Source organism: Dasypus novemcinctus, chromosome X, assembly GCF_030445035.2.
Source record: "Dasypus novemcinctus isolate mDasNov1 chromosome X, mDasNov1.1.hap2, whole genome shotgun sequence".
Classification (NCBI taxonomy): Eukaryota; Metazoa; Chordata; class Mammalia; order Cingulata; family Dasypodidae; genus Dasypus; species Dasypus novemcinctus.
In genome coordinates, this window is record NC_080704.1 from 129,996,586 (window position 1) to 130,009,990 (window position 13,405).

At 40.3% G+C, this 13,405-nt stretch overlaps 1 protein-coding gene across 1 annotated transcript; it reads left to right on the plus strand.

The window, feature by feature from the left end:
• The first annotated feature begins 5,518 nt into the window (after positions 1-5,518).
• On the plus strand, positions 5,519-11,084 carry LOC139438128 (NF-kappa-B-activating protein-like). The gene is made up of 2 exons (XM_071213245.1): positions 5,519-5,980; positions 6,147-11,084. The coding sequence occupies exons 1-2, from the start codon at positions 5,623-5,625 to the stop codon at positions 6,248-6,250; spliced, it is 462 nt and encodes a 153-aa protein (XP_071069346.1). The 5' UTR covers positions 5,519-5,622; the 3' UTR covers positions 6,251-11,084.
• The last annotated feature ends 2,321 nt before the right edge of the window (positions 11,085-13,405 follow it).

Consider the following 13,405-nt stretch of genomic DNA (forward strand, 5'->3'; position numbering starts at 1 on the left):
TTCACAAATATATTGGAAGATAAATAATACTCTCTTAAACAATCAGTGGGTCAAATAGGAAATTGCAAGGGAAATCAGTAAATATCTTGAGATTAATGAAAATGAAAATGCAACATATCAAAACTTATGTGATGCACTGAAGGCAGTACTTAGAGGGAAATTTATAGCCCTAAACATTTACATTAAAAAAGAAGAGCTAAAATATCTCAAGATGAATGAAAATGAGAGCACAAGAACACAAACATATCAGAACTTATGGGATGCAGCAAAGGCAGTGCTGAAAGGGAAATTTATAGCCCTCGGTGCTTACATTAAAAAAGAAGAAAGAGGCAAAATCAATGACTTAACTACACAGCTGGAAGAACTAGAAAAAGAACAGCAAACTAATCCCAAGCAAGTAGAAAGAATGAACTAGCAAAGATCAGAGCAGAAATAAACGAAATTGAGAGCAAAAATCAGTTGAGAGAATTAACGAAACAAAAGTTGGTTCTTTGAGAAGATTAACAAAGTTGACAAACCCTTAGGTAGACTGACAAAATAGAGAAAAGATGCAAATAAACGAAATAAAAAGAGAAAACAGGATTATTACTACTGACCCCACAGAAATAAAAGAGGTCATAAGAGGATACTATGAAAATCTATGCCAAAAAACTAGAAAATGAAGACAAAATGGAAAAATTCCTAAATACATATAAACAACCTACACTGACCCTAGAAAAAATAGAAGACCTCAACAAACCAATCATAATTAAAGAGATTGAAACAGTCATCAAACAAGTCCCCAAAATGAAAAGTTCAGGACCAGATGGTTTCACAGGTGAGTTCTGTCAAGCACTAAGAAGATTTAGTACCAATCTTACTCAAGATCTTCCAAAAATTGAACAAGAAGGAACACTACCAAAGTCATTCTATGAAGCCAGTATCACCTTAATACCAAAACTAGGTAAAGATATTACAAAAAAAGAAAATTACAGACCCATTTCCCTAATGAATACAGATGCAAAAATCTTCAACAAAAACTTGCGAATCGAATCCAACAACACATTAAAAGCATTATTCAGCATGATCAAGTGGGTTTTATACCAGGCATGAAAGGGTGATTCGACACTGGAAAATCAATCAGCAAAATACACCACATTAATAAATCAAAGAAGAAAAATCACATGATCAACTTGATTGACATAAAAAAGGCATTTGACAAAATCCAGCATCCTTTCTTGATAAAAACACTCCAAAAGATAGGAATTGAAGGAAACTTTCTTGACATGATAGAGGTCATTTTTTAAAAAATCCTCACAGCTAGCATTGTACTTAATGTAAACAGACTGAAAGATTTCCCCTTGAGAAAAGGAACAAGATAAGGATGCCCACTGTCACTACTGCTGTTCAGTATAGTGCTAGAGGTTCTAGCTAAGGCACTCAGGCAAGAAAAAGAAATAATAGGCATACAAATCAGAAAGGAAGAAGTAAAACTTTTGCTATTTGCAGATGATTTGATCCTATACCTAGGAAGTCCCAAAAAATCTACACCAATGCTGCTTGAGCTAATAAACAATTTCAGTAAAATGTCAGTACACAAGATCAATATACAAAAGTCAGTGGTGTTTCTATATACCTGTAATGCACAATCTGAGGAGGAAGTCAGGAAAAGAAATTCCATTTACCATTGTGACTAAAAGAATAAAATATTTAGGAATAAAGCTAACCAAGAATGTAAAGCACTTTTATTCAGGAAATTACAATGCATTGCAAAAAGAAGTTTTAAAAAACCTAAATAATTGGAAGAACACTCCATGCTCATGGATTGGAAGACCAAATGTCATTAAGATGTCAATTCTTCTCAAATTGATATACAGATTCAACGCAATTCTGATAAAAATTTCATCAGCATTTTTAAAACAAAAGAAAACACAACTGTCGAATTTATTTGAAAGGTAAGGGTCCCTGAATAGCCAGAAACATCTTAAAAGGGAAAAGTGAAGTTGGAGGACTCTCACTTCTGGACTTTAAATCATATTACCTAGCTACAGTGGTAAAAAAAAAAAAAGAGCATGCTACTGGCATAAAAATAGACACAAAGACCAATGGAACCAAATTGGTGGTTCAGAAACAGACCCTCACATCTATATGGTCAAGTGATTTTTGACTAGCTATCAAACCCACCCAGCTGGGAGTCTCTTCAACGAATGGGAGAATTGGATATCCCTATCCAAAGAAGAGAAAGAGGACCCCTAATCTCACACCTTATACAATAATTAATGCAAAATGGATCAAAGACCTAAATATAAAAGTAAGAACCATAAAGTTCCTAGAAGAAAATGTAGGAAACCATCCTCAAGACCTGGTGGTAGGTGGTGAAGTCTCAAACCTTACACTGAAAGTACAAGCAATGAAAGAAAACATGGATAAATGGGACCTCCTCAAACTAAAACACTTTTGAGATTTAAAGGACTTCGTCAAGAAGGTGAAAAGGCAGCCCACTCAATGGGAGAAAATATTTAGAACCACATATCCGATAAGGGTTTGATTTCCATTCAATATAAAGAGATTACACAACTAAACAATAAAAGAGCAAGCCATCCAATTAAAAAATTGGCAAAAGATTTAAATAGACATTTCTCCAAAGAGGAAATACAAATGGCCAAAAGCACGTGAAAAAATGGTCCATATCTCTAGCTATTAGGGAAATATAAATCAAAATGACAATCAAATATCATCTCACACCACACAGAAAGGCCAGTATTAAAAACACAGAAAATGGTAAGTTTTGGAAAGGATGTGGAGAAATAGGAACATTCCTTCACTGCTGGTGGGATTGTAAAATGGTGCAGCCTCTGTGGAAGACAGTTTGGTGGTTCCTCAGGACGTTAATTATAGAACTGCCAAATGATCCAGCAATTCCTACACTAGGAATATATTCAGAAGAACTGAAAACTGTGACACGAACAGACATCTGCACACTGATACTCATAGCAGCATTATTCACAATTGTCAAAAGATGGAAACAACCCAAGGGTCCATCAATCAGTGAATGGATAAGCAAAATGTCATATACACATTGATGGAATCCTATGCTGCAGTAAGAAGAAACGAAATTGAGACACATATATAGATGAATCTTGAAGACATTATGCTAAGTGAGGTAAGCCGGACACAAAGGGCAAATTTTGCATGGTCTCATTAGTATGAACTAAATACAGAGAATAAAAACATGGAATTAAAACCTAGAGTATAGGTTATTAGGAGATAAGAGGAGGGCTGTGAAGGAGTACTGATGCTTAATGTATGTGGAAGTTTTAATTAACTTGACTGTAAATGTGTGCAAATGGATAGAGTTGATGGTAACACATTACAGTGAGTAGCAGCTGGTTTATAAATGGGATCATGGTTGTAAAGGGTAGTCTAGGGATGTAACTATCAATTGAAAGAAAGCTAGAGAATAATCTAGGGAGTGAATAACACAGTGAACCCTGAGATGGATAGGAATTGTGGTTAATAGCACAAATGCAATTCTGTGAACTAGAATGGATATATGTCACTACTACAGGGTGGTGGGAATGTGGAGAAATATGGGAAAATACAATTAATGTAACCTATGGACTATAGTTAACAGTGAAACTGTAATATACCTGCATCAATCCCAAAGATGTACAGTGTTAATAATAGGGGAGTATGGAAAAATATGCCAAATGTACATTATGGATATAGTTAGTGGTAATATTCTGATATATGATCTCATAATCTGTAACAAATATTCCAGAACGGTGTGGTGTGGTAGTGAGGGTTATTGTATGGGAATGCTATACATATGTATGATTGTTTTGTAAATTCACAATTTCTGAAATAAAAATATATTTTCAAATGTTGGTTCTTGAAAAGATCAATAAAATCAAGAAAACTTTAGCTAGATTGACAAAGAAAAAAAGAGAGACGATGTAAATAAGCAAAATCAGAAATAAGAGGGGGGATATAAATTATGACCTCACAGAAATAAAAGGCCTCATGAAATAGACATATTTCTAGTAAACACATGAACAGCCTACACCGACCGCAGAAGACATAGAAGATCTTAACAGACCTAGTGCAAGTAAAGCAAGTTGAAACAGCCATCAAAAACATCCCAATAAAGAAAGCCCATAACCAGATGGCTTCGCAGGTGAATTTTACCAAATAGTCCAAGAAGAATTAGCACCAATCCTCTTCAAATGCTTCCAAAAAGTTGAACAGGAGGAACACTCCCTAACTCATTCTATATGGCCAACCTCACCCTAATACCAAAACTGGATAAAGATACTACAAGAAAATTACAGACCAATTTTTCTTATAAACATGTATGTGAAAATTCTCAACAAAATACTAGGAAATCGAATTCGACAATACATTAGAGGAATAATACAGCATGATCATGTAAGTTTTATCTCAGGTATGCAAGGGTGGTTCAACATAAGAAAATCAATTGACTAAGACACATTAACAAAATGAAGGGAAAAAACACATGATCATTTTTGTTGACACAGAAAAGACAGGTGACAAAATCCAGCATTCTTTCTTGATAAAAACACTTAGAAAAATAGGAATAGAGGTAAACTTCCTGAACATGACAAAGGGAGTATATGAAATATCTACAGATAACATCATAATGAATGATAAAAGACTGAAAGTTTTCCCTCTAAGATCTGGAACAAGACAAGGATGCACACTGTCACCACTGCTATTCAATATTGAACTGGAAGTTCTAGCCAGAGTAGTTAGGCAAGAAAAGGAAATAAAACACATCCAAAGTGGAAAGAAGTAAGACTTTCACTATTTGCAGATGACATGATCCATTCCATTTACAAAAGCAACTAAAAAATCAAATGACTAGCAATAAACTTAAGCAAGGGTATAAAGGACTTATACACAGAAAACTACGAAACACTGCTAAAAGAAATCAAAGAAGACCTAACTAAATGGTAGGACATTCCATGTTCATGGACTAGAAGACTAAATATTGCTAAGATATCCATTCTACCCAAAGCAATTTAGAGTCAGTGCAATTCCAATTAAAATTCCAACTGCCTTCTTTGGAGAAATGGTAAAGCCAATCGTCAAGTATATACGGAAGGGTAAGTGGCTTCAAATCACCAAAACTATCTTGAAAAAGAACAAAATTGGAGGACTCATACTTCAAGAGTATGGGGGAGGGGGTATTTTAATTTCCTGGGCTGCTTAAGCAAATATCATGTTTAGCGGTTTGACATTATTTATGAAGTATAAAAAAGATATTTGATTGTTTGTAAACTGTTCTGTTTCTCTGAGCGTGATACCCTTTGATTGTATTAGATTCATCTGAGATGTCTTTTGATTAAGTTACGTTAAGATTAGACTTAGAAAATCTCATGCGGGACCAGAAGGAACGGGTAGCTCCGCCGGCTTATTTCCACAAATACCTACCACTTCGCTTTGGCTGGAGGCTCCAGAATTGAGGAGAAGGGTTTTGCCGACGTACCCGGAACTGTTTCCAAGATTTCCTTAGCTTTGCGCCGGGGAGAGGCAGCGAGTTCTGGCAGCCCAAGCGCTCAAAAGCTTCCCCGCTGGCGAGAGCGCCTCTTCGCCCGCGGCTTCGGGAAGTCGGGGGCAGCGATGGCGCCGGTGTCCCGGTCGCGCAGTCCGGAGGGGGTGGCCTCCGGCTCCGCGGGAAAGCGTCGCAGTTTGTCGAAGAGCCCCAAGCCCAGCAAAGCCGCCCGCTCCCCGCGGGGTCGCCGCTCTCGCTCGCGCTCGTGTCCTCGGTCCGGGGACCGGAATGGCCTCGGGCATCAGCTGGGGTGTCTCAGCCAAGGCTCCCGAAACCATTCCTACCGCTCCCGCTCGCGGTCTCGCTCTCGAGAGCGCCCTTCTGGGCCTCGGGGCACCCCCTTCGCTTCTGCTGCTTCGTCCGCCTATTACGGAGGCTACTTGGAGGCAAGCGGTAGACAAGGAAGGAGGAAAGCCTGCGGCAGAAGTGAGTGAGCCCTGGCCTTTAGAAAAATTTGCCTTTTTTTTTTTTTTTTTTTGCGGTACCGGGACCTCATATGTGAGAAGCCGGCGCTCAACCACTGAGCCACAACTACCGAATTGGTTTTTAGTTTGTTTCCTTGTTGTTTTGTTTTGTTTTGTTTTGTTATTAGGAGGCACCGGGAACAAACCCAGGACTTCCCATGAAGCCATATCTGTTACCTCCAACACCAAGCCAACGAGGCAGGGTCTTTATCCATGTGAAGATCCCTTTTAGAGCATCTCTCCCTGGAGCTCTGTCCTCGAACAAGGAAAAGGCTGAAATTTTATCCTTCCACAATTCTGGGCACAAATCACTCTTGAGCCTCCCTCCCACAGGCCCCTCCTAGTTCTCTCTCTCCTCCTCCTTGCCTGACAAGAGGCCAGATAGTCAGAATGGGTGGAAAAAGGCAGGGAGGTGGTCAGTTTTGGGGACTGGGTGGTGATGAATGGGTAGAACTACTGCAGGGTCTTTTTTTTTTTTTTTCAATTCTGCTCCAAACAAGGATCAGACCCTGATACCTTAGTAACCAGATCCTTGTTTGGAGCAGGAGCATGCAGTAGGGGAAGCCTCAGAAGAAATCTTTAAAAAGCTGTTTCCCAAGGTAGAAGTAATGTTTATGCGGGCTGCCAGGGTAAAACTAACTAATGCCAAGGGGAAGCTAAGCCTGACTATTTTGGCTGCTGCTTTTTAGTCACGGTGGAAGGAAAGAGAGAAAGTGGAGGATAATCAGTCACAGCAATTTTCTGACCTCAGTAGCAGGACCAGCCTGTGTATTATCCATACTCAGTTTCATCTGAGCCTCAGCAGAGTTGCAACACCTACTGGCACATGGACAGTCCAGAGATTCAAGTCTCCTGGGCATATACCAACCCCAGCGCCAACCACAGGTTCAGTGAAAGTGACAGAAGAGGCATGTGTAGAGAGGTCACATCTAAGTCCAGCTCCATCACACTCAGGAGCACAAATTCCAAAGTAATGCCCACTGGCCAGGCACTGAACTCCAGAGCCATCAGCCATGACTGTAGGACCTGGGTGTCTCCGTAGCCCTCAGGAGCACCACTACCTGGGGTCACATTACATTGAGCAAACTGAAGTACAGAGTTTTAAGTAAATTTGTCAGGACTCCCTGACTTTACTGACTGCACTTTTATTTGGTTATTCCCAAAGTCCAAGATTAGGGCTTCCTTTGTGTGCATTTAGTTGTTTGTTTTTAAAGATGCCTTTTATGAAACAAGTATAAGAGAGAGGATAGTGTAAGGTTATCAGCTCATACCTGGAGTAATGTACTTAACTTTTTTTCCTATTTCATTGTCTATAAAATGGCAATGATAGTACTGTCTACAGAATAGAGTTTTTGAAGTGGATGAAACTACGTAATTGACATAAAGACTAGAACAATACCTGCTACATCATAAGCTCGCTCTCTATATAAGGGCTAGCTGTATTTTCTTTTTATTATTATTATAAATTGTGTTCTTTTAAACGGCCTTACCTAGAAAAAGAAAAAGTTGACAACCTATTTCAGGGCCCAGTTTAATTTTATTAATTTTATTAGTCAATCCTCAATTCTTAGAACCCATGCTGTTAATTACTGCGCTTTTTGAATGGAGTTGCTTCCCACCTTAAGACAGTTGGTCTCAATCCCAAAAAGTGCTTTGCCAAGAACAGTATCTTCTTTATCCAGGAAAAAAGTGCTAAGCTTACTGCTTGGAAGACACCACATACGTTGAGGTCTTTAGGACCATCCATGCGTGGTGAAATGACCTGAAGAAGTAAGGGCACAGGGGTATGGTGGGAGAAGTGGGGAAGGCAGTGTAGCTTAAAGGGAAGAACACAGACACTGGACCCAGACAGAGGGTTTCATGTATTAGCTCTGCTACTTACTGGCCTTGGTAGTTAGTCAAGTTGTTTTACCTCAGTGAGATTAATCTATATAGTGCGTTTTTTAAAATATTTTGATGTTACTTTTTTTGTTGTTTATTTATTTATTAGAGCAGTTTCTGGCTTTCAAAAAAAAATCATGCAAAAAGAACAGAGTTCCCATATACCCCTGTGGTGATTTGAAGCTTTATGAACCCCAGAAAGACATATTCTTAGATTTAACCCATTCCTGTGGTTGAGAACCCATTGTAAGTAGGACCTTTTGATGAGGTTACTTCAGTTAAGGTGTGACCCGCTTCACCAAGATGAGTCTTAATCCTATTACTGGAGTCCTTTAAAAGAGAGCAAAATTCAGACAGAGAGAAAAAGCCACAGCAAGCAGCCAGAAGCTGAAACTCAACGGAACCAAAGAGAGAAGAGAAGCCAGGAGAGGCTACCTTGTGCATTGAATGTGACAGAGGAGCTAAGGACCAAGCAATGTCAGTAACCAGCCCCAGAACACCACAGTCTTTGGGGAGAAAGAATCACCTTGATAACACCTTCACTTGGACATTCTTTTTAAAAAAATGTATTTATTTATTTATTTCCCTCCTTCCCCTCCTCCCACCCTGCTGTTTTTGCTGTCTGTGTTGTCTTCTCATTTTTTCTCCTCTAGGATTCACTGGGATTCGATCCTGGAGACCTCTGATGGTGGGAGAGGTTCCCTGTCAATTGTGCCACCTCAGTTCCTGATTTCTGCTGTGCTTCACCTTGACTCTCCCCTTGTCTCTCTTTTGATGTGTCACCATCTTGCTGCATGACTCACTTGCACGGGGCACTGGGTCACCATGCAGGCACTCACACGGGCACTGGCTTGCCATGCAGGCATGCTTTCTCGTCTTCTTTTACACCAGGAGGCCCCAGGGATCAAACCCAGATCTTCCCACATGGTAGGCAGAAGCTCTATCACTTGAGCCATATCTGCTTCCCTAGACATTCTTTTAGTCTCAAAACTGTGAGCAAATAAATTCCCATTGTTTAACCCATCCCATTTCATGGTATATTAGTTAGCCAAAGGGATGCTGATGCAAAGTACCAGAACTCTCTTGACTTTTCTAAAGAGTATTTATTAGGAGTAGAAGCTTACAGTCACAAGGCTCTAAAGAGTCCAACTTAAGGTACTGTAAGAGGTACTCCTTACCAAACTCTGTTGCCACGTGTTGAAGCAAGTTGGCCAGAAATGCCTGTGAGGGTTCAGCCTTACTCTTCCTTCTTAAGGCTCCATGAGTCCAGCTTCTTCCAGACTCAGCTGTAGGTTGGTATAAGGCTCATCTCTCTCCCCAGGGCTTGTTTTCTTTCCAGGCTCAGCTGCTCTGTTCTCTTCACAAGGCTAGCTGTAGACTATCAGGCTCATCTCTCTTTACAGGGTCTCTGCCATGTCTAATGAGCTGTCTCTATTCCTCTGTGTTCTTCTTCTCTGTGTATCTACTTCCATGTGAGAGTTTGTTTTATCAGCCCAACAAGGGGGTGGGGACTCAACCCTGCATGCCCTAATGACTTGGTCGAATCAAAAGTCCAGGATACCACATCCTTTCTTAGCCTCAAACTTGAAAGATCACAGGATGCATTTCACAGAGTGGTGGTATCAACAACATAGTGAATGCTGTTTGTGTTTTGGGTGCTTTCTGTGTGTGGTCAATATGTTTTATAATGTAGGATATGTATTGTGTTGTGTGTGTGTGTGTATGTGGCTGTCAGCATCTGAGATTCAATATTTAATAATTTACAAAAATGGTTACGGAAAATTTTAAACATATACAAAAGCAGAAGGAATTGTAAGATGAAGTCCCAGGTACCCATCACCCAGTTTCAACAATTATCATTCATAGCCAATCATGTTTCATCAGTATCCTCACTCTCCAACACCCATACTCATCACCCCTGGATTATATTGAAGTAAATGACCACCACATCATTTCATCAGTAAATATTTCAGTATATATCTTTAAAACGTAGACTCTTAAAAACGTAACTACAGTATCATCACAAAAGAAATGCAAAGAAGTCTTTACTATCATCAAATATCTACTCTGTTCCTTCTTTGAAATATTTCACCAGTTATTCACCTCATCTGACTATCCTTTCTCTTTGGGGGAAGAAGAAATGGGAAGGGTCTGGGAAAGGAGGCTGAGGAGTAGAAATATGAACAAGACACTCTGATCTCTAGAAAATAATGAATGGAATGATTTCTTATATTTCTTTAATACCTTTATCTCTTTATAATTTTTGATATTTTTGAAACATGTGTGATTTCATTTGACCCCTGGAACAACTTTGTGTACTTTGTGTAAAATTGCTCTTACAATTTTATAGATGAAACAACAGAAGTACAGCTGGCAAAGTGGCTGGTTCAAAGTTATAGAAATAGTGGTAGAACTGTGATAAGAACTCAAATTGCCTGACTCCTAATTAGACCTCTTTCCATTATGTCACATATCAAAGGTGTGCATGACAGGTAATAATATTATGAGAGGAGATAGTATGAAGTAACAGTAGAAAATATTTCAGGAGTGCTTACTTTGTGGCTTGGCATTATGCTAGGCACATTACAGATATTATGCCATGTATTTCTCTCATCATTCCTATCAAAGATGTATTGCTATATTCCAATCTTATAGAGAGGGACCCAAGCCATAGGGATTAGGTAATGTGCCCAGGGGACAAATAGCTGAGAGGTGGCAGAGCTGAAAATGGAACCCAGATTGCTCTAATGCAACAAAGCATTGGCTTTGGAGTCCGTACAGACTTGGTTTATAATACTGTGCTATTAGCTATGTGGTCACGGGCAACAGTTTCCTCATCTTTAAATGGTAATAATAGTCCCTAACTGAGAATTGATGTGAGAAATCAAATAAGATTACCCATGTAAATTATTGAGCACATTGCTTGGCACAGAGTAAAGGTTCAATAGATGAAAGCTACCAGACACCTGGGCGGGGGGGGGGGGGGGGTGGGGGGGGGGTGGGTTGTAATAGCACTGTCTTCACCAAAGTGCCCCAGAGAAAGGAGAATGAGAATGTAACCTCTTCCCTATCCCAGCCCCTTTAAACTAGTCCTATCATGTGGTACCCCTGGCTACTTATGGTTCATGGTCAGTGTTCTATTCATTTTTGTGCATTTCTTTTTAAGTAAAAGAGCATTCTAACTCTGATTCTACTGTGGTAGGTTAAGGCTTTTAGGGACCCCCAGAAAATCATGTCCTCAAGGGCTAATCCATTCCTGTGGGTGTAAACCTATTGTAGGTGGAACTTCTTTGGATTAGGCTATTTCATTAGGGCACCCCCCAGGGTGGGTCTTAATCCTCTTACAGGAGTCCTTTATAAACGGGATAAATACAGAAAGAAGCACAGAGAAAAAAGCCACAGAACCAGAGAGAAAGCCACAAGAGCAAGGAGCTGGGAAACTGGGAGAGAGGAAGACAGAAGCTGAAGCAATGAAACCGGGAAGAGAAGGGGAAAACCCAGCAGGTGCTTCCATGTGTCAGTCTTCGGGGAGAAAGCATCACATAATGATCTGGGCACTTTCACTGCCTCAGAACTGTAAGCTTGCAACCTAATAAATCCGATTATAAAAAGTCAACCCAATTCTGGTATATTGCTTTCAGCAGCTTTTAGCAAACCAAAACATTCTACTGATTTTAATTACCAAAGATAAAATAGTTTCAACGTGCTACCAGAAGCCTCTGCTTTTTAATCCTAAAAGGTAACTTATCAAACGTGAAAACTAGTGCCAAGTGATTCTGGAAAATCTCCTTATCTGGAATTTTAGGGGAGTATGTATGGTTGAGAAAGTATTTGCATGGTGTAACAATTTCATGAATCTTACCAATCTGGGCACGGATGATGAGAATGCAATTTCAAGATTTTTTTCTACTTATTATATTCCTCCTTCCTCTTTGGTACATATTCTAAGCACCTACAGATTCCCAAGTGTTTTAGGGATGAAGGCAAAAGGACAAATTTGGATGGGGAGGAGTGTAAAAAGATGGTACAGAAAGTACCAGAGGGACAAAAACTAATTTCCTGAAACATGTCTCCCACATTCTAGAAGCTCAAAGAGCAGAGGCCAAGGAAAGAACTACTAACTTTTATTAGTCTCAGGAAAAGAAGATTAAGGGCAACAATGTCAGAGTAGCTTTCACTTAGTTCTTGAATATTGCAAAGAGCATTGGTCTTTGAGAGTATTAAAGGTCATTGTGGGACTTCAGCAATACTGAAAATTTGTAAAATTTCAGTTATTTGTGAAATGACCCACTATAGACCTGCTCTTGGATAGGAAGCCAGCATATCTGTGCATATGGCAATTTGTTACAAAGTTTTCTAATTTTACAATAATTTCATTTAAAGTAGAAAAACAAGCAAGTAAACAGAAAAACGAGTCTAAAGAGTAAGTAAGGGTATTCCTCTCACCAGATATTATCACCATGTTTTAGAACAAGCTACAAAGCACTAATTATTAAGACTGTGCTGCTAGCTCCAAAGTGAAATATTTGTCAATGGCATAGAGCAGAGGGCGTGAGGAAGCCTAATGCAGCCTGCCACCTTTCTCAAGCCCACAAATCAACCCTGTGCTTGGGACCAGATATGTAGGCTGGAGCCTAGGATGGATGACAAAAATCCCATAACAGACAGTGGTCTCCTCACGTATTCCTTCCCCTTTTGCCCTAAGCACATTTAACCATTTCCAGACTGAGCATTGGAAGTTTTATGGTACCTTGCCCACACCTGCTGCTCAGGAGCAGTGTTCTGTGGTACCAGAGGGGTGCATACATGACATGTCCCTGTGTCAGCCAGTGGATTGTGACTTGCTGGCCATGGGGGATAGATGCCACTATGGACACTGACCTTACTTTGCCTCTTCTCTATGTGAGTCAATGTTTTTTCATCCAATGTCTGTGTGAGTTAGGCCTTTGCTGGCCACCCCCAACACCTGCAAACCATGGAGTGGGTTGGGATCCTAGGACTGCTGTTCCTGGCCGCAGGCACTGATATGCGCTTTGCTACCCTCCAAATTGTGACACTCCTCCCCTGGAGGTGGTAATAGGTGTCTATCTTCTGACTGACAGTTTGGCTCAGTGAACAGAGTGCCAACAGATCAGAAATAGCTTTTAGCATATATGACATTAACAGTTGCCAAATATGCACCACAAACAATGGACAAAATATGCACTGTTAAATAAGCACTCTGTGATGTGCACAAGGAGTGCCGTGCCACGCAGGGGTGTCCCCCGCATAGGGGAGCCCCACGCACAAGGAGTGCGCCCTGTAAGGAGAGCCGCCCAGAGCGAAAGAAAGTGCAGCCTGCCCAGGAATGGTGCCACACACACGGAAAGCTGACACAAGAGGATGCAACAAAAAGAAACACAGATTCCCCGTCCCGCTGACAACAACAGAAGCAGACAAAGAAGAAGATGCAGGAAATAGACACAGAGAACAGACAACCGGCGTGGGGGCGGGGGGAAGGGGAGAA